Below are 21,624 nucleotides of genomic sequence, written 5' to 3'. Positions count from 1 at the left end.
ATTCTTGAGAGACCTTCCATTTTAGAGAACAATAATCTACCAAATATGGAGGGATCTTTCTGTAACCACGTATTTAAGATAGTTTTACTCTTTTTAATTGTATTATCAAAGTTGCTTTTTAATCGGACTACTGAGTTTTTTGAGATGGTAATTCCCACGTATTTCACTTGGTCTTTAACAGGTATATCATACAGGGTTATTTGAGGGTGGTCATGAATTGCCATTAATTCACATGTATCAATATTTAAGTGAAGACCAGAGGCTTTGGAAAAGCATCTGACTTCTTGTAGAGCTCTAGGTGCACGGTTGTGTCTCATTTTGAAGGAAAAGGGTGGTATCATCTGCAAGCTGAATTATAGCTAGCAGAAGATCTTCCAGCAAGATGGCAGCATGAGCAGTTCTATCTTCTGCTAGCTCCCGGTGAACTCCCTCCAACAATCAGGATATTGACTTTTAATTCTCACTGAATTAAACCCAAACTTTGATACAGAATTTACAAGCATCCTGGGACAAAATGTCCAAAATAAACACCAACGCACCCCGGACTTCATTGAAACAAAGTGACCACAGGTACGCTATGGAAACGGACAGAGGCAGTGACAAGACAGGCCAGGAAGACTCGGTTCCCCCTACACCATCTAAAGATCATGCTCGTAAGTTGACAAAACCAAATGAAAATGTGGTATCAAGCTCAGTTATCCTTGCTGCTATCAACAAGCTCACTGAGAAGTTTGATTCACAAGAAGAGCGCATGAGAGAGTTCGATGCTAAGCCAACGCAAAACTGTGCTATGTTGGTTAGCCTCACCAAGACGACCGAGTTCAACGCAGTGGAAATAAAAGATTGCAAAACTAAGATTACCAATTTAGAGAGTGAAATAAGCTTCCTATATACTGAAATCACTGTGCTAAAAGAAAAATGCAGAGAACACGATAACTATAAAAGAAGATGGAACCTCAAGATAACGAGACTATGAATGAGGACACCAAGCATGAAGTTGTCAAACTCTTTAAGAAAATAGCACCGCACTGGGCTGATAAAATGGATGAATATGTGGATACAGTGCACCGGCTTGGTCAGAAGGAGAACGGGAGAGTAAGGAACATCATCGTCCAGTTCCCAAACATCGCAGAGATGCATTTTGGAAGATGACCAAAGATTCATTGGATTGCCAAAATGCTGGTATCAGGTTTTCCGAAGATCTCACAAAGGAGGTCAAATATGCCAGAGAGGTGCTGTGGCCATGCATCAAACAAGCACGTCAGGAGGGAAAGACCACCTATAGCTATACAAGTAGTCAGTCGCTTTTCCAATACCTCTGATTTTCACTTAAATATTGATAAATGTGAATTAATGTGAATCTAAAATGGAAGGTCTCTCAAGAATCATTTACCCTGCATATTGTCTGGACATACCACAAACTGTTATTAAACAAATCAGTCAAAACAACTTCAATTTCATCTGGAAAAATAGACATCATTATATAAGGAAGAATGACATTGTCAAGTCTTTAGAGGAAGGTGGTCTTAATGCTATCGGTGTTTTAATTTACAAAACTTTATGACTCATATGAATACTTTATGGTTTAATCTCCCTGCTAAAATATTCTCCAGTGTAGGCGGCATTCACTTGATTTTACACTGTTATTTTGAACTGTCCAAACTACCCATAAAAATATCAGTCAAAGTCCTACAGTACTGGAAATTAATATATAAACATAATTTCACACCCCATAACGCGCCAATATGGAACAATTGGTATATCCTTATTTAAAAAAAGTCATTTTACTTTAAAGACTGGGATGATCAAGGAATATGGTCAGTTTTGCATTTAATGGGGATTTACTTAATTTTGATGATTTTAAGCGTAAATACAATATTGCTTGTACAATCCAACAATTATCTGATGTTATTAATGCAATTACACAAGCTATTATTTGCACTCTAAAAGGTTATCTACTATACTCGCACCTTGTCCCTCATGTGCCTTCCTTACTGGTCCAGGACTGCCCCTTTGTGGACAAGAAATGTAACAACAAGTTTCTCAGACCAGTGCTAACCAATGCATACTTCCCCTTATCTCTTAGAAAATGAAATTTAGTACAAAGATTCACCAGTCAAAACGTTAAAAATATTAGATGCAATTATCTTAAATTTTCTATTCCACCTAAAGCTAAAGAAGTGCATTTTAAAACTATGAACAATATTTATCCCTGTAAAGATTTTTTAAACTCAAAATTTAATATCCTGTACTGCGTACGGTGCAGTACCCATTGCCACGTATCGACGACGTCTTTGCATCGCTGGCAGGAGGGGAGAAGTTCTCAGAGATCGACTTAGCACAAGCCTACCTACAGATGGAAGTCGAGGAATCTGACAGGAAATTCCTCACAATCAACACTCATAAAGGTCTTTTTCAGTACAGCAGGCTTGTTTTTGGCGTTGCTTCGGCCCCCGCAATCTGGCAAAGGGCCATGGATCAGGTGCTTCAAGATATCCCAGGCACATAGAGTTATCTTGATGACATCATTGTAACAGGCAAGAATGATGAAGATCACCTATAAATCTCAGCAAAGTGCTCACCAGGCTATGTGAGTTTGGCCTACGTGCAAAGAGAAACAAATGTGAGTTTTTCAGGAACAAAATCTCATACTGTGGACATGCCATTGATAAGTATAAATCAAAGGAGATAATTGAAGCTGTACTTCAAGCACCAAAACCAGAAAATGTGTCTCAGCTGAGGTCGTATTTGGGCCTGGTCAACTACTATCACAAGTTCCTGCCAAACTTAGCTACAACACTTTACCCACTCAAAGCGTTGAGATCCAGATCCAGCGGATATGTTCTACACAGCAGTAGTGGATCAGCTGTCAGTAACAAACTCTGAAATACAAAAACACACCAGGAATGACCCTACATTATTATAAGTGTACAATATCACAATGCGGGGATGGCCGGCTCATGGTGATCATCTGTTCCCTGAGTTTTCAGCTCTCAATATGTCAGGGAACCCTGATGTGTGGCTCCAGAGTCGTACTCCCTCCAAAACTTCGAGCCAGGGTGCTAGAGATTCTCCATGAAGGACACCTTGGCACCGTAAAAATGAAGAGTCCGGCCCGGAGCTATGTTTGGTGGCCGGGAATAGACAAACAGCTGGAGAACATCACCAAAGGCTGCTCAAGCTGTGGCAGAGTCCAAAATGCACCACCACTGGCACCTCTTCACCCCTGGGAGTGGCCATCAGCGCCATGGCAACGAGTGCATGTAGATTTTGCTGGACCATTTCTGAACTCCATGTTCCTGATTGTTGTTGACTCTCATTCCAAGTGGCCAGAGGTGATACAGATGAAGTCAACCAGAAAAGACTATAAGTGCTCTCAGGTCCAGTTTTGCTAGAAATGGCCTTCCTGAAGAAATTGTGAGTGACAACGGGCCTCAATTCACTTCAGAGGAGTTCACTCTTTTCATGAAGCAAAATGGAATTAAGCATTTTAGATCAGCACCTCATCACCCAGCTACGAATGGCTTGGCAGGGAGGTTTGTGCAAACATTCAAAAAGTCAATTAAAGCAATGGAAAAAGAAGAAATTCCTCTTCAACACAAGCTGGACAAATTCCTTTTTGACTACAGAAACTCTGCACATTCAACAACAAACCAAGCACCTGCAATGCTGTTCCTGGGCAGGACCATCAGGTCCCGCATTGATCTCCTGAAACCAAATCTGCGGAGGGAAGTGCAGTACAAGCAGCTCAGTCAGTCGTCAGGCAAAACTACGAGAGACTTTGAAATCGGACAAGAAGTCCTGGCACGCGCCTACAGAGGAGGCAAATGGACCCCAGGCAAAAATAACAACAAGAACTGGACCACTAACTTGACTTTGATTTGATATCAGTGATATGAGCATAGTGAAGCTCTACTAGTGTTTAAATTTGGAGTACATGTGCTCAAATTAGGTTTACTAGTACACAAGTACACTTTACTAGTGATGCAAAAAGTGTTACTAAGCCCTATATGCTGACGACGGGCTGGGAAAGCAAATTCAGACTTGCCATTGGCTTTTGAAAATATTACAACTAATCAGGGAGCTGCATTTGATTATAATCTTGCCTACTTCCTTAGCATTAGGTTTACTGGTGCTGCTAGTAGACTAAAAACAGTCTACTAGTACTAATAGTGAGAGTGTATGACTAATACTAGGAAATTGTGACTAGCAGAGGTGTAAAGAGTACTGATATATCCTACTCAAGTAGAAGTACTGTTACTTTTAAAAATTGTACTCAAGTACAAGTACATGTAAGTCATACATAAAATGCTCAAGTACAAGTAAAAAGGAGCTCAATTAAATAATACTCAAAGTAAAAGTTACTAGTTACTTTTACCCCACATTTATTTGTTGGTATTAAATCTCGCTACTGTTCCCTTGCATATGCCATACAGTAAACATCTCCTGTATAAACTACAAAAGGAAGAAACGACATTTTGCACAACTGGAACTTCATTTATTTTCCGCAAAGGCATCTGTATAAAATAAAAGATTGCTCAAAATGTGCAATTATTATTTTTAAATAAACACCACCAATAACAGATGCTTTGTCATAATTGGTTACATATTGCTTGTAAAAACTTTTGGCTTGTTGATTGTTGTCTTGTTCTTTCATTTTTTGTAGTTTCACAATGTCTGCTGATCATTTTTTTTTAACTTTGTTTGATTGATTGTTTATTCCGAGTTCAATGTACATGTCATGTACACAACTCTTTTTGAATAAAATACTTTCATATATACATAAACTCGAAAAGGAGTGGGAGGAAGTAAGCTTATAAATTCCCACCCCTGTAATTGTCATAATTCATATCAGTGGTTGCTTCCTGTCATAAAACAGTTAACATAACAGATAAACAGTTTACATGCAAAAAACAAACATATGCAGATACACTTAATTATATATACACATAAATATACTAAAGGATATGTTACCAACAATGGTAAGTACTTTAGTAAATCACAATCTATTGTCAAGCTCTTACAGTATACAGCATGTAACAGTTAAAAAAATAATATATATATATATATATATATATATATATATTCTTATACTAAGAACACCACTATGGGGTGACAAGTGTAAACATTTAGTATAAAAGTTTTAGCTAACACATTTTCATTATTTATCTCACTTTTTTCATATTTAGCACATTTTCCTACATTTAACACAACATTTAACCACATATATAGAGGTAAAAAAAAGCATTAAATCAAAATGTTAAATCTAAGTCTAAATATTTAATCTAAATGTTAAATCTAAATATTAAATCTAAATCTAAATGTTTAAATCCAAATGTAAATATTATATGTTCAATCTAAATGTAAATATTATATGTTCAATCTAAATGTTTAAATCTAAATGTTATATATCATATCTAAATGCTTTATCTTAAATCTAAATGTTAAGTCTAAATATTAAATCTAAATCTAAATGTTAAATCTATATCTAAATATTAAATCTAAATCAAAATGTTAAATCTAATTCTAAATATTAAATCTAAATCTAAATGTTTTGCACATATGCTAATTGGCCCCGCCTCTTGTAACCTCAACCAATACACAAGCAGAGACACACACAGCCGCTCCCACCCACCTCTTCACCGATGCCTGCCTGGGTAATATGTGTGGCTGGTTTTCTCCCGGCGGCGGAGATCGAGTGTACGTTCATGGCAGTTGTATGTATGATCTCCTGTTTATCATTTGGTTACGGTAGTTACATAGGTAAGGAAGTGTGCTTGGAAGCATAAGGTTTAGGGATCGAACCCACCAGGGGCCACATTTCTTATTTTGTCCTTTTTGGGTTGTCTAGAATACGTCTGCTGAGCAGACCAACGTTGAAATGACGTGATGGCCTGAAGTTGAGACGACGTCTCTGGTGGGTGCAGAATGAAAATTTTTACAACTTTCTAGACATTCAAGACATTCATCCGTACACTGACAACATATTCCCTTTGTATTTGTGCAATATTTTATACTGTATGGTTCCCCAAACCATTCTCTTCATACTGACACATACCAACTTTTCCTGGTGGATCCCACCAATGGGACTTTAAAGTTACCACATCCCCTCAGGTTATACTGCCCTTAATTTTTACAGAATCATATCTGGATTTTACATGGCAATACATTATTGTTGGCCTTGTATAAAAGGAGTGCAGTATATACTTTTACCAAATCAGTGAGCTTCAGAAGTCCACATTTTAAAAATAGTTTGTGTGACCAATGTAACCAACTTGATGTATAACTCTTATAGCACACTTTTGTAATAAAAAGAGAGGATGTAGTGAGCTTTTGTAGTACCCCATATTTCGAAGCAATAAATTAAATAAGGTAATATTAACATGCAGTACATATTGCAGAGAGCATCATACTCAAGAATATTGTTAACTTTGTTAATTACTGCAATGCTTTTTGCAACCTTAGATTGTCTAAGTCTTATGTGTGGCTTCCATGACAGTTTGTTGTTCACTGTTACACCTAAAAATTTGCATTCGGATACCGTTTCAATTTGTATACCATTTATGTTTACTAGAGATTTAACGATTCACTCAACTCCCGTTACGATTCGATTCACGGTACTGGGTTCACGATACGATTCTTTCACGATTTATTTTACAAAATGGGATTGTAGACAAATATTCATTTATTTTTTTGGGGGGAAAAAAAATAGAAAATACTGCACTATTATCCTTTTATATTTAATTGTCAAAAGAATCCCTTGATAAACTATTCAAAACAATGCAATTTAACTAAAAATAAATCTTGAATGAAATAAATAAAGGAATAATACAAATGAAGAAGAAGCCTATTAATTTAAATTCTGGTTCTATAGTAAATCATGCAAAACTACATAATAGCTCCTTTTCTTTTTAAAAGTGCAACTGAAAATGTTTTTGTGCCTTAACAATTGGACTTTAAAAAAAAAAAAAAAACAGTCTGCAATGTTTTCACGTCAGATATTTGTTTGGACCAGCAGAGGGCGCTGGTAACCCAGTGGTCGGTTGGCATGCAGATATCCTTGCAGCAAAGAAGAGAAGCTATGCTAGCTATTCACGTAATATTACAGATATTCTTACGGTGCTAAAGAGGTAAAGAATCATTTATGAACATGTTTATGAGTAGAAGGCGGCAAGAAAGAAAGTAGTAGCAGATTCCGCCCGCTGCCTACACTTTTAGACGAGAAGCATATATAGCGCCCTCTGCTGCTTAAAAAAGTACTGCGATTCAATTTTCAGAGCATCGACGTGAACCTTGATACCTATGAATTGATTTTTAACTGTCTTATGATTAATCGTTACATCCCTAATGTTTAAAAATATAATTTACTCCTTAATGGTTGGGTGTAGAAATGTGACTAATTACTTTACTTCTTTTAAAACGTACATAAGTATAAGTAAAATGACTGATTTATGAATATGCTCAAAAAAGCACAAGTGCCCATAAAAGCAACTCAAGTACAGTAACGGGAGTACTTGTAATCAGTTACTTCCACCTCTGCTTTGTACTCGTAAAGTTTTTTGGCACAGTGTGCGAGTAAACCTTACGAGTAAAGCAAATAGTAAACAGTTTTGTGTGACTAGTAGTACTAGTACAGCTTTGAGTTTTTACTAGTGACATACTGTGTAGTCCACAAGTTCACACACTAGAACTCGTAAGGACACATCAAAGCGATAAGTAGATGCCTCTGAGGAAGACTGACAGTTGACAGTCAAAATATGTCAGGAGATCAAAGTACATTTCCTGAAAAAAGTTGTCTGAATAAATTAAACCTTAACATATTATGTCACAAAAGAAGACAAAAGGAACTTGCTGGAATTATATAGTGTTTGGGGTTTACCGTCAGATTGACGATCAACAGAAAAGTTCAGCCAGTGTGGGCAGCCAACCGTTATCTGCATAACAGTTCATTGTGCGTGCTGAAGTGTGTTCATAAATTATTTTTTTTTTTAAGTGTTTATGGTATATATTCAGGTATTCAGTTATTTATTCATTTATTTATGGCATATATATTCAGGTATTGAGTGATTTCTTATTTATTCATGGCATCTGTAGGTATTATTCATTTATTTTTAATTATGGCAGTGTTGCTCCTCCATAATGGATGATCAGAGCCATTGATCGAGCTTCCAGTGACCTGCAGTCAGGAAAAAAAGGTGAATTTGAGCATTTTCCGTTCAAATATAAGGAGATGAACATTACAGTGGGGAACAGGACTGCAGAGTCTCACCTTGGTTTGAGCAATAGACCTTTCCTAGATATCAGCAGCCTGCTGCATTATGGGACAAACAAAAATAGATAGAGGAAGATAGATAGATTCTTTATTCATTCCGCAGTGGGGGAATTTACTGACATGTCAGCTCAATAAAAAGTGCAGTAAAAAAGACAAAAGTAGGCAACACACAGAAAAACCAGAAAGACATGCTAAAAATAGTGCAATGACGATAAAGTGAAATAAACAATACAATAAAAGAAGTTATACATAAATAGAAATGTAAATAGAAAAAAAAGATAAAGAATAAAGGATACATAATATATATTAACAGGCGAGAATACAGGATACAATTATATACATATTAATAGGCAAGGGCAAGGATATATACTGTATATATATATATACATATTTACAGACAGTACAATGCCTCAGACTGTTTTATTGTACAGTCGTGCAGCGGTGGGGATGAATGACCTGCGATAGCGCTCAGTCCTACACCCAGCGCTGTGGGTGTAGGATTGTAGGAAACCAGAGATATTCTGAATATTGATTATTTTAAGCACTGGAAAGTACCTTAGTCGAAACAATATTGCAAAACAAAAGGATGTACATATCGCACTTTTCATGTGCCGCCGGAGACCAAAAGTGGCAGTTTGGTGACGGCCCTTCAACTTAAAGCAGATGTCACTCTCAGTTGCTAAAAATGAAACCAACAACTTGCTGGTATTAAGCAGCCTGAAAGTTCCAGAGCTTCTTGTACTTCCTGTGTATGTGCTAGTATATTAACACCGAGGAGGGTTTCACTGAAGGGAATGCAACAGAATCCGTTTCTATCAAGACTGCTGACCAGATGAGGATTTCAGACTTATTTACAGTGCATTTGAGCCTAAGTAATATTTGCAGCATCCAGATGATTTATCAGATATTGTATATGGTCAGAGTGCACAGTCGAATCCACAGCAAAAAAGGCCTGGGAACCTTTCGGTTTGGTTGCAAAGATTTTGTGAATTAATGATGCAAAAAATGGTCCCTGCTTTACAGAAATGTAAGCCATGTCCAAATCAACCCCAATGAGTTACATTTGTGAGTGTATTTAACTCTATGCGCCTGTACTTCGAAGCTGAATTTTATCTTATCGCGCTAACTTCCGTGATTTATTCGGTGTGTCCTATACAACGACCCTGGCTATAACTTCTTACTGAGCTAAATCACTGTTGTTACCCAGACTGGTCAAGGGTAGGGGTGTGTATTGCCTGGCATCTGGCGATACAATTTGCATCCTGATACATAGGTCACGATACTATATGATACGTTACATCCTGATATTAAAGTATAAGGCAATTATTGCAATTTTTTTAAATAAATATGACTAAAGAAACAACTGATCTGTAAATGTGTACACCTTCATGAAAACATTATGTATGAAATATATTTCATTGGCATATTTTACACTCAAAACATAGGCTTTAACATGCCATGTGCCAACAACCTAAAATTAAAAAATATCATACAATCTGCCTGTGGCTTTAGTGCAACTTAACTGAGGTACATGCCTAGAACAACAAATAAATGCAGAAAGTTATTACTTTCTTTTTAGATTTTATTGAAAAAACACAAGCTGGTCAACTTGCCCAGGTTTCAGCACTTCTTTGTGCAGTTGCAATGTCTCATGCAGTGGAAAAGACTTTCCTGGTTAAAAAAAAAAAAAAATGAAACAAAAATTGATATGGATGCATTTTGAATTGATCTGAGAATTGCGTGATGTAACATCGCGATATATCGCCGTCTTGATTTTTTTCAACACCCCCAGTTGGGAGTAGGTTTTTTCTGTAATAAGATCTGAGTGCGTACGAAAGTCCCGTCTCCTGACCATCAGTTTTCTTGGAAAATGATCTGACCATTGTCAGAAGATCCTGGTATGTGAACTGATTTCACAGCTGCGTTTAGGAAAGAAATGTTATTATTGAATAAATGCAATCCTTTCATTTACCAATGACATCCTTTAGGAAAGATATAGATTTACATCTGATGGACTGATCTACAGTCAGCCGATGAAGCCTTTGTCGGACACTCTCTGTATGCGCGGATGGATCAACTCATTTAATCCTTGATTCATTCATAAAAAAAACGCTATAGTGACGCTGTCTCACCAGAAACGACAACCTGAACAGAAACATGTCTGTGCTCTGTAATAAAGTGAAACTGATCAGAGCGCTGTCCGTTTATCATCCCATGGATTAATTGTGTATAATCTCACGTGTTTACGCATTAAAAGTGTGAGCAGCTTCCTGTCTGCCTTCCTTTCTTCCTGCTTTTTCTGCAGCAACAGTGTCGCTTTTGGCATGAATTGTGGATTTCAATTATTCATATTTTTGTGGAATTATTCCTCAATTGTGATGTAAATTGCTATACACAGTTTCTCCGTGTTTGTGATTAGTGTGACGCTGCAATCTCCACTCATTTCACTCGAGCACACACGTAGCCAGGCTGAAATCACCCGTCTTAAAAGAACGTGTTGGTATCCAGTTTTGTAGTACAGCTGCTCTGTGAATGTTTGGTTAGGTGAAGCCCGCTAACGGAGAGATATCTTGCATATCCTTATCGAGCTTTGTAGTACAGGCCCTATATATGCACTCATGCATAGGCAATAAAAAAATTTAAAAGTTATGCTTCTACTTTATAGAAGAAAAATGGCATATGCTGTATAATGGAGATAAGGAAGTACACATCTATAATGAGTATAAGTAACAAAAAAAGTAAACAATAATGAGAAACTTCAACACGTTGCATAACTATAGCTATATATCAGAGAATGCTCATCATGAAGAGCAGGGAAAACATCACACAGCAATCTGAGAACTGTAGGGATTTGAATGAATCAGAATCAGAAACAGAATCAACTTTATTGACCAAGAGTGTATGAATACACGCGAGGAATTTGTCTTGGTGACCTGTGCTCTCTCAGATAGTGTAACATTAAATAATAACAATCAACTAGAATAAAGAAAAATAAATTAAAAAAAAGTATAAACATAAATATATAAGTATAAGAGTAGTTAGACTAATATGTGCAAACTAAATAAAATAACAAGATAATAATAATAATAGTAATAATAATAATAATAATGAAAATAACGAAATAAAATAAAAATACAATAATAATAAGATAATAGTGCAGTAGTGCATTGATGAGTAGTGCAGGTGAACATTTAAATGAAAATATTATGTCCATGAACATTCACAGTGACAGGTTGATCCAGGGTTGTTATGTTTAGTTCCATGGTTATTTCACAGTAACAGAAACAGGTCTGACACTCTATGATTGTTTAGAGTTGATCAGAGTGACATCCTGGGGGAAGAAACTGTTTTTATGGTGGGTAGTTTTTGCATACAGTGGTCTTTAGTGTCTGCCGGAGGGGAGGAGTTTAAACAGATTGTGTGCAGGGTGTGAGGGATCTGCAGTGATGCTACCTGCCCATTTCCTGACCCTGGACATGTATAAGTCTTGGATGGAGGGCAGATCAACACCAATGATCTTTTCTGCAGTCCTGATTATCCTTTGTAGTCTGTGTCTGTCTAGTTTGGTTGTAGATCCAAACCAGACAGTGATGGAGGTGCACAGAACAGACTGAATGATGGAGGTGTAGAACATGATAAGCAGCTCCTGGGGCAGGTTGAACTTCTTCAGCTGACGCAGGAAGTGCATCCTCTGCTGTGCCTTTTTCCTGGTTGTGTCTACGTGGGAGGTCCACTTCAGGTCCTGTGAGATTGTGGATCTCAGGAACCTGAAGGAGTCCACGGTAGCTTTGCTATTCAGAATGGTAAGGGGGGAGAGTGGGGGGGATTTCTCCTGAAGTCCACTGTCATCTCCACAGTCTTGAGCGGGTTCAGTTCCAGATGGTTCTGACTGCACCAGAGAGCCAGCTGTTCCACCTCCCGTCTGAAGGCAGACTCGTCCCCATCCCTGATGAGACCGATGATGGTGGTGTCGTCTGCAAGCTTCAGGAGATTCACAGAGGGGTCCCCTGAGGTGCAGTTATTGGTGTAGAGGGAGAATAGAAGTGAGGAGAGAACGCACCCCTGAGGGGCGCCAGTGCTGAGTGACCGGGTGCTAGATGTGATGCTTCCCAGCTTACTTGCTGCTTCCTGTCAGACAGGAAGTTGGTGATCCACTGACAGGTGGAGGCCAGCACTGAATCATCCCTTGTTGCACACTTTAGTGTATTAAGGACTACTGTTGTTGTTGTTTTTTTAAAAAGATGATAGTTTCCCTTGACAAAAAAACCCAACCCATTAAAACACTTGTAAACTTGCATCATGATCTAGATCACAAGTTCCTGACTGGTCTCACTGTGGGACTTACATTTTTCCAAGATCATTAAATTATGACCCACTTTTTTAAAACTCAACCAGCCAAATTTATTTTTTCTTTAAAACAGCTGATGAGAACACATGCATCATCTTTTTTTTAAAAAAAAAACCCAAAACATTAGTTTATATATTTTCCTGTGCAACATGCCTGTCAAAAGACAAGTCCAACATGAGACACATTAAGTATTCCTTTTTTATCAGCTGTCTGCGACACATCCAATACTACAGTGATCCTAAAAACTCACAACACAACACAGGACGACGAACGCCACAACACAACACTTGTGTTCAAAACACAACATGAAAGTGAAAATCATGGATTTTTACCAGGCTGCTTTTGTGTTGTGAACTTTCGTGTTGTGAGCTTTTTGTTTAAAAGTGTCTATTTGTACGATTGCCGTACGGACAACCCCCGGTGCTAATGGTACGGTTATCAAACTATATAAATACATAGCGTCTTAGGGTTAGGGTTAGGTTATATAACCCAGTATCGCAACAATTGTTAGGGTTCGGGTTAGTGTTAGTCACGAGACCTAAACTGGCCAAATAGGGGCGCTGCGTACAAATAGAATGTTGGTATATTGATATGTTTTGTGTGTATTGTGAGCTCTCGGGGCATTTTGTGTTGTGTTGGGACACCGTACAATACAGGTCCGTGATCCACTTTTGGGTCCCGACCCACCAGTTGAGAACCACTGATCTATATTGTATAATTGTATTCTCTTGGGATTGTGAAACCCTCCAAAATAAATAAATAAATAAATAAATAAACAAAAATTTAATACAGTTTAAAAAGCAAATATTTTGATTGAAATATTTGAGCTGCGATTTTTACACATAAGGAATTTAGTGAGAGCCAGGCAGTAGTGGAGGTCCAAGCCCAGGTGGGCGTGTCAGTGATTACTGTCACACACTGTATGAGAGTATGCAGCTTTCTTCAGAGGCGTGCAACACACACACACACACACACACACGCACACACACGCACACACACACACGCACACACACACACACACACTAACAGAAGTGGGAGCGTTGGCAGAGAGGGGGAGGGGGGTCCCCATGCTGCACACCCTCTGGAAGAAAAAGAAGGAAGAAAAAAAAAAAAAATCAGTTTTTAAGGTGGAGCGGAAGCGCGCGCTGACATACCGGCAGCTCCAGCGACACAACAGAGGCGGACAGCGGGGCGGAGAGGAGGAGGTGGGAGGAGGGGAGAGGAGGGGGAGGCACCTGCACTGCCGCGCTCACGCCGCCTCCGTCTCGTCTCTCCCTCTAATAGTCGTTTAGTCGTCTTGTAGTCGTGTGTCTCTCTTGGACCGTCGTCGCCGCCGCTTCCTCGTTAAGATGGCTGACCCCGGCAGCGACGGAGAGGTACCGGAGAGCTCGCGTGGCATCGCCCGCCAGGGAGCCCTCCGTCAGAAGAACGTGCACGAGGTGAAGAACCACAAGTTCATCGCGCGCTTCTTCAAGCAGCCTACCTTCTGCAGCCACTGCACGGACTTCATCTGGTCAGTGTGTGTGTGTGTGTGTGTGTGTGTGTGTGTGTGTGTGTGTGTGTGTGTGTGTGTGTGTGTGTGTGTGTGTGTGTGTGTGTGTGTGTGTGTGTGTGTGTGTGTGTGTGTGTGTGTGTGTGTGTGTGAAGGAGAGATAGATAGAGATAGAGGGGGCACAGGTGATTCACTTGCTGCTGCGTCTCTTCCACCTACACATCGACACTAGTGCAGTCTTTAATTTACTGTCATAAAGTAACACCGCGGTACGCCATGAGTCCCTCTATACCCAGCCAGCCCCCCCACATTGCGACACCACCGACCGGCCTGTCGGGGTGTATGTAGCCGCTCTGCGTCCTTCTAACGTCGCCCCCCCTTCCTCCTACTCACCCATCTTAAAGAACTGTGTGTGTCTGGTGGAGGAATGCTGCTAGAGATGCAGGGCCCTGCTGCAGCACCAACTCTCTCTCTCTCTCTCTGTCTGTGTGTGTGTGTTCATGTCTGCGTCATTATTGCGGCCGTGGATCAGGTGTAGAACTGGGTTGATTTTCAGTCAAGATCATGCTAGTTCAATTTCCCCCACTGTCCCGTTTGTTGAAGTGTCCTTGAGCAAGAAACTGAACCTCAAGCTACTCCTTGTTAGAGGTAATGCCTGTCATCTAGTCATCGTGTGTGTGTTTTACTGGATGACTAATAGCTAAGCTTACAGTCAATAAAGCATCTGATTAAACACTGCCATAAATAAAATCATGTCAAAAACCCACTTCCAATCTGTATCAAATGAACCCAATGATCCCCTTTCCCAGTGGGTGCATATATACATGGTTTATTTATTGCTAATCAGATCAATTCAGTAGTTGATAAATCAGACCTCCCTCTTACATACATTATTAAGGTAAATAAAGCTATAGGGCACGTGCACCATAATTGTCAGTTTTAGTTGTGCATCTGCTGCTCTCCTGATGCCTGCAGAGCTGTGCTGAGCTGGTGATGGCCAACTTTAGCTGCTAGGAAGGATTTTCAGTTCATGTTTCAAAGCAGAGTTGTTGCCGCAGTGATCAGTTCTGCTTGGCTGTTACAATTATCACCACTGAGACTAGGAGTTTCACTGGTGACAGCTCTGGCTCTGTGTGATGGGTGTCAGGCCATTTCCATGGTGGGAAGACTGTGCCTGCTGCCCCTTTGGCCAGAGTGTACTACACCTTTCCCGTGTGTGTGTGTTGTCTCCAAGTATTCTGGTTCTATCCTACTACTCTGTGGTGGAGTGTGACCTGTCCTTGGTGTCCATATAAATCAGCACCTTATAACACACCATGGAGACTCATTTGTCACCTATATTTCAATCATTGTGTGCTTTTCATCCTGTTCAAATACTTTTTAGCGTTTACTTGGAAGTCACACAATGTGTCCATCCGTGGCATTATAAAGTCTGACGCTCATAGCAACATTTAAGAATAGGTAACATAAATCATTATAATGGTAGCAGTAATAAGCCGATTTGAAAAAATAAATTGCATTAATAACACTCCACATAAGTATGTGGGATTCACGCTGATATCGTATCAATATCGGCTAATACCGTATCGATATCGGCTAGTACGCCTGGCTGCATTATCGTATCAAAAGTGAAAAAGTTGTATTGGGATATTCCGAGTTGGCACCCTGAAAAAAACACTCTGTTCTTATTTAGAAGCATTTATATAAACGTTTATATAGAGAAATGACTTGGCACACACTACAATAGTAACCTTTCTGCAGGGTTACTATTGTCCAAACACATCAGAAAGGTAAAACTAACATGTCTAACAACAGTCTCAACTCAGATCACCTATTTTCCTGGATGAACAGTCCAACACTTGTTGAATTATTATTCAACAAGTGTTGAATAATACTTGTTGTTCACCTATTGTTGATGGGTCAACAATGTAACATCTCAATAAAATACATTCTATCATGGCTGTTCTACAGTATTAAAATTCCACCTGTAGTTTACAAGTCCAAAATCTATTCTTGAGTAGATTTCACTTCTTTCCTAAATGTTCACACCCTCATCCTTTTTCTCCACAGGGGCTTTGGAAAGCAGGGATTCCAGTGCCAAGGTAAGCAGCGGTTCACTGAATAACACCTTACCCACATAGAGCTGTGGATGGTTGTCATCATCTATAGGTGTCTATCGCGTTAGTGTGTGTGTGTTTGTGGTGTGAGGGTGGTACACTCTCAGACTGACCTGTTGGCTCTTTTGTTGAAGATAAGCTGGTGTTTTAAAGGCAGGTGTCAAAACTCAAAGCAAGTGCTTGAAAGCAGTGATAAATGAGAGCTCGACCTCTCAGAGAGAAGAGACGGCGCGAGATTGTAAGAAAAGAAGAGCTGGCTGAGTGGTGAAAGCCGAGAAGTCTGCTTTTGGTGGCGGAAAGGTGGGAGGGAGACAGACCAGGAAGTTAAGTGAGTTCTTGAGTTGATTTTCTCCTCCTGACATCAGGCCTGGCATCCGATAGGAGCTGCAAAATGGTGGGTTTGTGCGTAGGCAGGTGGTGATGTGTGTCCGTGGGTGGGTGGCCAATCTTCCTGGCGGTGGTGGTGTTGTTGGGTGAGTGAGTGTCTAGACACAGGCCTCTACACAAAATGGATACAGAAACACTAGGCTCCTGCAACAACAAAGTGGTGCTCCACAAACATTTGTGTTGCCTGACTGTAGCACACGTGGTAGCTTCTGCTCCTGTGTCACTTCTTCTTTTCTACCAATTTATCTCAGGCAACCACCTCTGCTCATTTGGCTCCAGTCTTGTGAACAGCCACGTTAGTTATAGAATATGAGACAGCCAAAGTTTCCACCTCATCCTTTTGTCTCAAGGCTAGAGATGAGTTATGCAAAGCAGTGTTATTTTGAAATCAGTAAAGAGAAGAACTACACTCCCTGTTTCTGCAGGCTGTGGGGTTTGTATGCCGCTGCAGCGCTGATACAGGAAGTGCATCGTTTGTAGGGAAAGTTAACACTTAGTGTGCACAGTGTCATAGGCCTGTGTGATATACGGGGCCTAGCACAGGTAGCAGGAGCAGCCTTCTTAGATATATAGAGAAAATCCCACACAGGAAACTGCACATGCTGCCTGGTGGAGATATGAGTTGGAGTGCAAAGAGTTTGACCTCTAGCTAGTGACTGAACTGGGTTGTTCTGAGGTTTTACCCTTAGCACTCTTTTATTCTCCCAACAGTTCTGAATCATCTCTTGTGTTGATTGATGTTCCAAATATTGCCACTTCTGAGTGGATGTGTGTGTCAGGGTTATAACTTCCCTCCTTTTAGATCAGAGAATTGCTTTCTTGTGTACCACAAAGGGACGTTTTAGGATCTTAAGACACTTAATACATAGAAATCGGATCAGGATTATTGTCCTATTCATTGTAAGTTAACCGTGTATCAGTAATTAGAAGAGGATAACCAAATCATGGTTAATTTTATAATCAGTGATGTAAAACAGTATTTTGATTGTTTTTCTACCATTCTTGTGGTCATAGTAAGTAAAATAGTGTATGTATGATTGATCTAATGAGGTTTTGTGTTTTTTTTTTTTTTTTTTTTACTTTGCACTTCTTGTAGTGTTGACCTTCGGCAGCATGTGCAATCTTTTCAAGACAGCAATGCATTATTTTTTATTGCAATTAAATAAATTAATTTATTTTGTGGTTTGAGCGGTTGGGATCATAAATGCTGTGGATCTGAAATGAAGCACATCATTATGAATATTATTTCTTGAAGTATAGGAATTTGAAGAAGTCACATTTTCTCTCATAATGTCTCAATACTCTCTGCATAGTTTCACTTCTGTCTTTTTGGCGTGACAGGGATTTATGTTGCAGCAAAGCTCATCTAGATTTTTTGGACATTAGTATATGATGGTAGCACCACACATTTGGCAAAAATAATTTTGATGTGCAGCAACCTATTTTTTATTTGAACCCTGCGCATTTTTGTCTTACTGCAAGAACCTTGTTGTGTGTAAAGCTCCTTCGAACTCTGATCTGTATGTAAAGCAAAGGTGCACAAACATTTAAGCCCCTATTTCGGTGACCTAAAACGCTGTTTTGTGCTGCGTTTTGATCACAGCGCCTGATTTCTCAGTAATACCTTGCTCTCCACGCTGTTGTAGGCGTGTCCCGAAAAATCAGGCGTGGTGCAGAGATTTTGTTTCACACGGGCTTTTAAACATTTGTGTTTTTACCACACAGAGGGCTTGTGGGTAGCTTCACCTTAACTGCAGTGTCCAAGCAAAGCTTTCCCTCTCAGCTGATGTTCTCAGATTCAATGTGATTTTTCTCAAAATGGCAATATTATATAAATCTTGATATTTTTTCACAATACAGAGGATTCTGGGTCAAAGTCACTACTGCAAAATGGCACACAGACACTTTTGTAAACGAGTAGCTGCACAATATCATGTGTTGGCAAGTTATATAGCGTGGCTGGTTTCAGGGCAGGTCTGGGTTGCAGCACGCCGATCTTTGAGCGGATAGTTCAATTGCTTGTAATGACGGCTATTATAGGGAAAGGCAATGAAACAGAAATGGGTAAACTGAAACAGAAATGAAGCCCAAATGGATATAGTCTGGTATGCTTGGGAAAGAAATAATAAACTTTATGGAGGTGCATTGAAAGTAGTGTCACTTTTAAAGTTATTTTTTCAAGTGTAAATAAGTCGAAATATGTTTGCAGAACAAAGGTGATTTTAACTTTTAAAAGCTCTAGTTTTAAGAAATATAAATGTTTCTTTATTGTATAATACCAATCCTGTGTTGTTGCACGATTACGACTTTTTTGTAACTGGCAAACCCAGCTACCTGTTGGTGGGTGAACAATTCAACTCTTTGTTATTTCTGCTTCACAGCGACTTTGAGTTATCCCTGCAGTATCATTTCTGACGCCTCCTTCTTAAAACCCAGAATGTCAGAAGAACATAAATTATCCTAAGAGGAGAGCACTTGTGTGGTGTGAGAAAAAGTGCCAGTGGTCCCAGTTGCATGGTTCGGGGGGAAAAGGACGGAATGTACCATCTGTGTCACTGACTAGGGGCCAGGGCCACAAAATGACTTAGTCCTGGTTTCTCCTTCAGCTCATTCTTGCATCAAGATTTCTATTGGAGTAAATGGTTTGTAAGTGTGAGGACAGACTTTGAAAATGTGACATTAGCATGTATTAATTTGAGTTGGTTAAATTATTTAATGCATGTATTGTTTATTTATTTAAAAATTCTAGGTCAAAGCCACTTGTATTCTTTACACTTGCAATCAATAAAAAACTCGAACTCATGTTTCCATAATAGTTATATAAAATTGTAAAGGTTTCCTGATCCGATTTTGGTATTGGTCCAATATCGGCAAAAAAGACAATATCTGATTGTCAGCCTGCGTCTAGAACCTCTGAAATGATATATATTGTCTTTATTGGATCGTTGATGTTGTTTTTCAGGGTCTTCTAAATAATTTTATTTTTATTCAACTGTAGAATACTCATATGTTTAAAGTTAAAAATGATTTAGACTTTTTAAACTCTCCACACTACAGAATATGTAATATCCGTGCTGATGGCAGCACCAACCAACACTCAAGGCTGCTATATCAGTATCATATCTGTCACATAAGTATTTTAAACATGGTTTTTTTAAAGACAATTTCTGCATCAAGTATAGAGATTTTAAAGTCAATTTTTCCAGTATGTGTTGGTGAAATTTCAACCTATAGATATAAGCAAAATTCATTCATTAATCATTTATATAGCACTGACAAAAGTGACAGTGGTGTTACAGCTTTTTTTCTCATTTCATCTGTTGATGGGGTCTGCTTAGTTTTCTGTAACATGAAAGTAAAGGATTAGAGTCATGAACGACTGTGTGAACAGCAGTGCCCTTTGAGTTCAAAGGAATGCCAAACATGTGGAAGGGACCTGTTCTGACGTGTGTTGTTGACTTAGTGCTTCAGTAAAATAACTGTCGAGCAGGTATTTTAAAGAATATTTCCCTGCCCGAAGTTTTTTCCTTGACTTGGACAAGTACGCACACCTCACTGCAACAATTGCACAAAGGGGAAGTCCTTTTATCGTAGTTTCCTGCTAAAGAAAAAAAAAACCCAACCAAAACAACCTCGTAGTAGTGGTGTGAATCAATGAATTTTTTTTAACCTATTCATTGCAAATCTGACTGTAATTAAATGTTTTTAATCGCACCTTGTGAATTTGTAAAGGATAAACTGAGTCATCAAGGTATTGCACAGAAAACTACTGAAACAGTTCTGTTTTTTAGGTGAAATGTGTATTAATTGCTTTTGTTTTACAAGAAAAACTCTGAAAAAAGTAAACTGTCAAACATGCACACTTCAAAGGTTTGGGCTTTGTTAAAGGTCAGTCTATGATTACAAAAAAAATTTGCTTAAAAACAACAAAACAAGATTGGCCATTAAATTAAAGTGTACAAAGAATTGAACTTATAGATTTAGAAAATGTCAGTATCCATATGAGAGAACTGCAGAATAAATTTAAACATTGAAATCTGTCCAGGCGCAAACTATTGCTCTTTTATATTCAGCTGCTGAGGCACAGCAGTTTATCCACATTACTAGGGGAAAGAACATACCAAGCACTTTGTCTTCCTCGTGGGTAAATGATAAGCGAGTCCCAAGAAGCCACATCACCCACCTCTCCCAGTCCTAGATTCTCCTTCACATTAATTGCTCAGCACTTTCTAGCTCTAATTTAGCATTAGCCTCTGTAACAGTAATAGTGACTTTGTCTGGATATTGTCCCACCACCACACTCTACAGCAGTAGATGACCCCTGCTGGAGCCCTCCAGTGTTTGATTCAACACTGGACCGGTGGATCACAGTGGTCGCGTTTAATCAAGGGTTGGGGTCAACTATAATTGAAATTGCGTTATTGGTCATTAATTACAATTATGGCATAATTAGAATTGTAGTTGCAATTGAAAAAAATCTATTGCTGTTGTAATCGTAATTTAATTGTATTTGTGTTCAGATAATTTACTTTGACAGTTTTTATAGAATTTTTCTGCCAATTACAATTTAATTAAAACTAGGGATGTTCCGATACAACTTTTTCACTTCCGATACAGATATTGCAACCATGAGTATTGGCCAATACTGATATCGATCCGATATCAGCACAACTCATACATACTTTTTATGACTTATTTTGTAGTGTGGAATGTTAGAAAAGGCTTGATCAAGTGATGATACTCAGAGAACAAAAGTCAGCAATAGTAGGTGTTAGAAAAACTGACCCTTTTATTATTCACCAATTGGTTACATACATTTTATATCTAAAGTATTCTACAACTGAATGAAATAAATAAATTATTCTATAGCTTACATATACGTAGTTGTTAACATATGTTTCAGATCAAGTTTTCCCATTGCCTGTCACTTCTCTTGAGGATCATTTTACCATTTTCGACAGAAAAAAGGCTCAGACACCCACACAAAAATATTAATACCAATATTTTA

The 21,624-nt window shown here is 38.8% G+C and overlaps 1 protein-coding gene across 5 annotated transcripts in view; it reads left to right on the top strand.

Annotated features, from left to right (window-relative positions):
• Window positions 1-13,759: 13,759 nt before the first annotated feature.
• LOC114470730 (protein kinase C beta type) overlaps window positions 13,760-21,624 on the top strand; it is a 61,572-nt gene continuing 53,707 nt past the window's right edge. For 2 of the 5 annotated variants that reach the window (XR_003674908.1, XM_028459075.1), the window contains exons 1-2: window positions 13,762-14,133; window positions 16,183-16,214. Coding sequence is in view for 3 of the 5 variants with exons in the window: in XM_028459075.1 (XP_028314876.1) it covers window positions 13,970-14,133; window positions 16,183-16,214 (196 nt within the window). In the remaining 2 variants the exon portion in view is untranslated. Of the gene's footprint in view, window positions 14,134-16,182; window positions 16,215-21,624 lie in introns of all 5 variants that reach the window. The other 3 variants (XM_028459082.1, XM_028459069.1, XM_028459093.1) reach the window with 3 other exon arrangements.

The sequence above is a fragment of the Gouania willdenowi genome, chromosome 1 (assembly GCF_900634775.1).
Source record: "Gouania willdenowi chromosome 1, fGouWil2.1, whole genome shotgun sequence".
NCBI classification, from domain to species: Eukaryota; Metazoa; Chordata; class Actinopteri; order Blenniiformes; family Gobiesocidae; genus Gouania; species Gouania willdenowi.
This window is presented reverse-complemented; position numbering and strand designations above follow the sequence as displayed.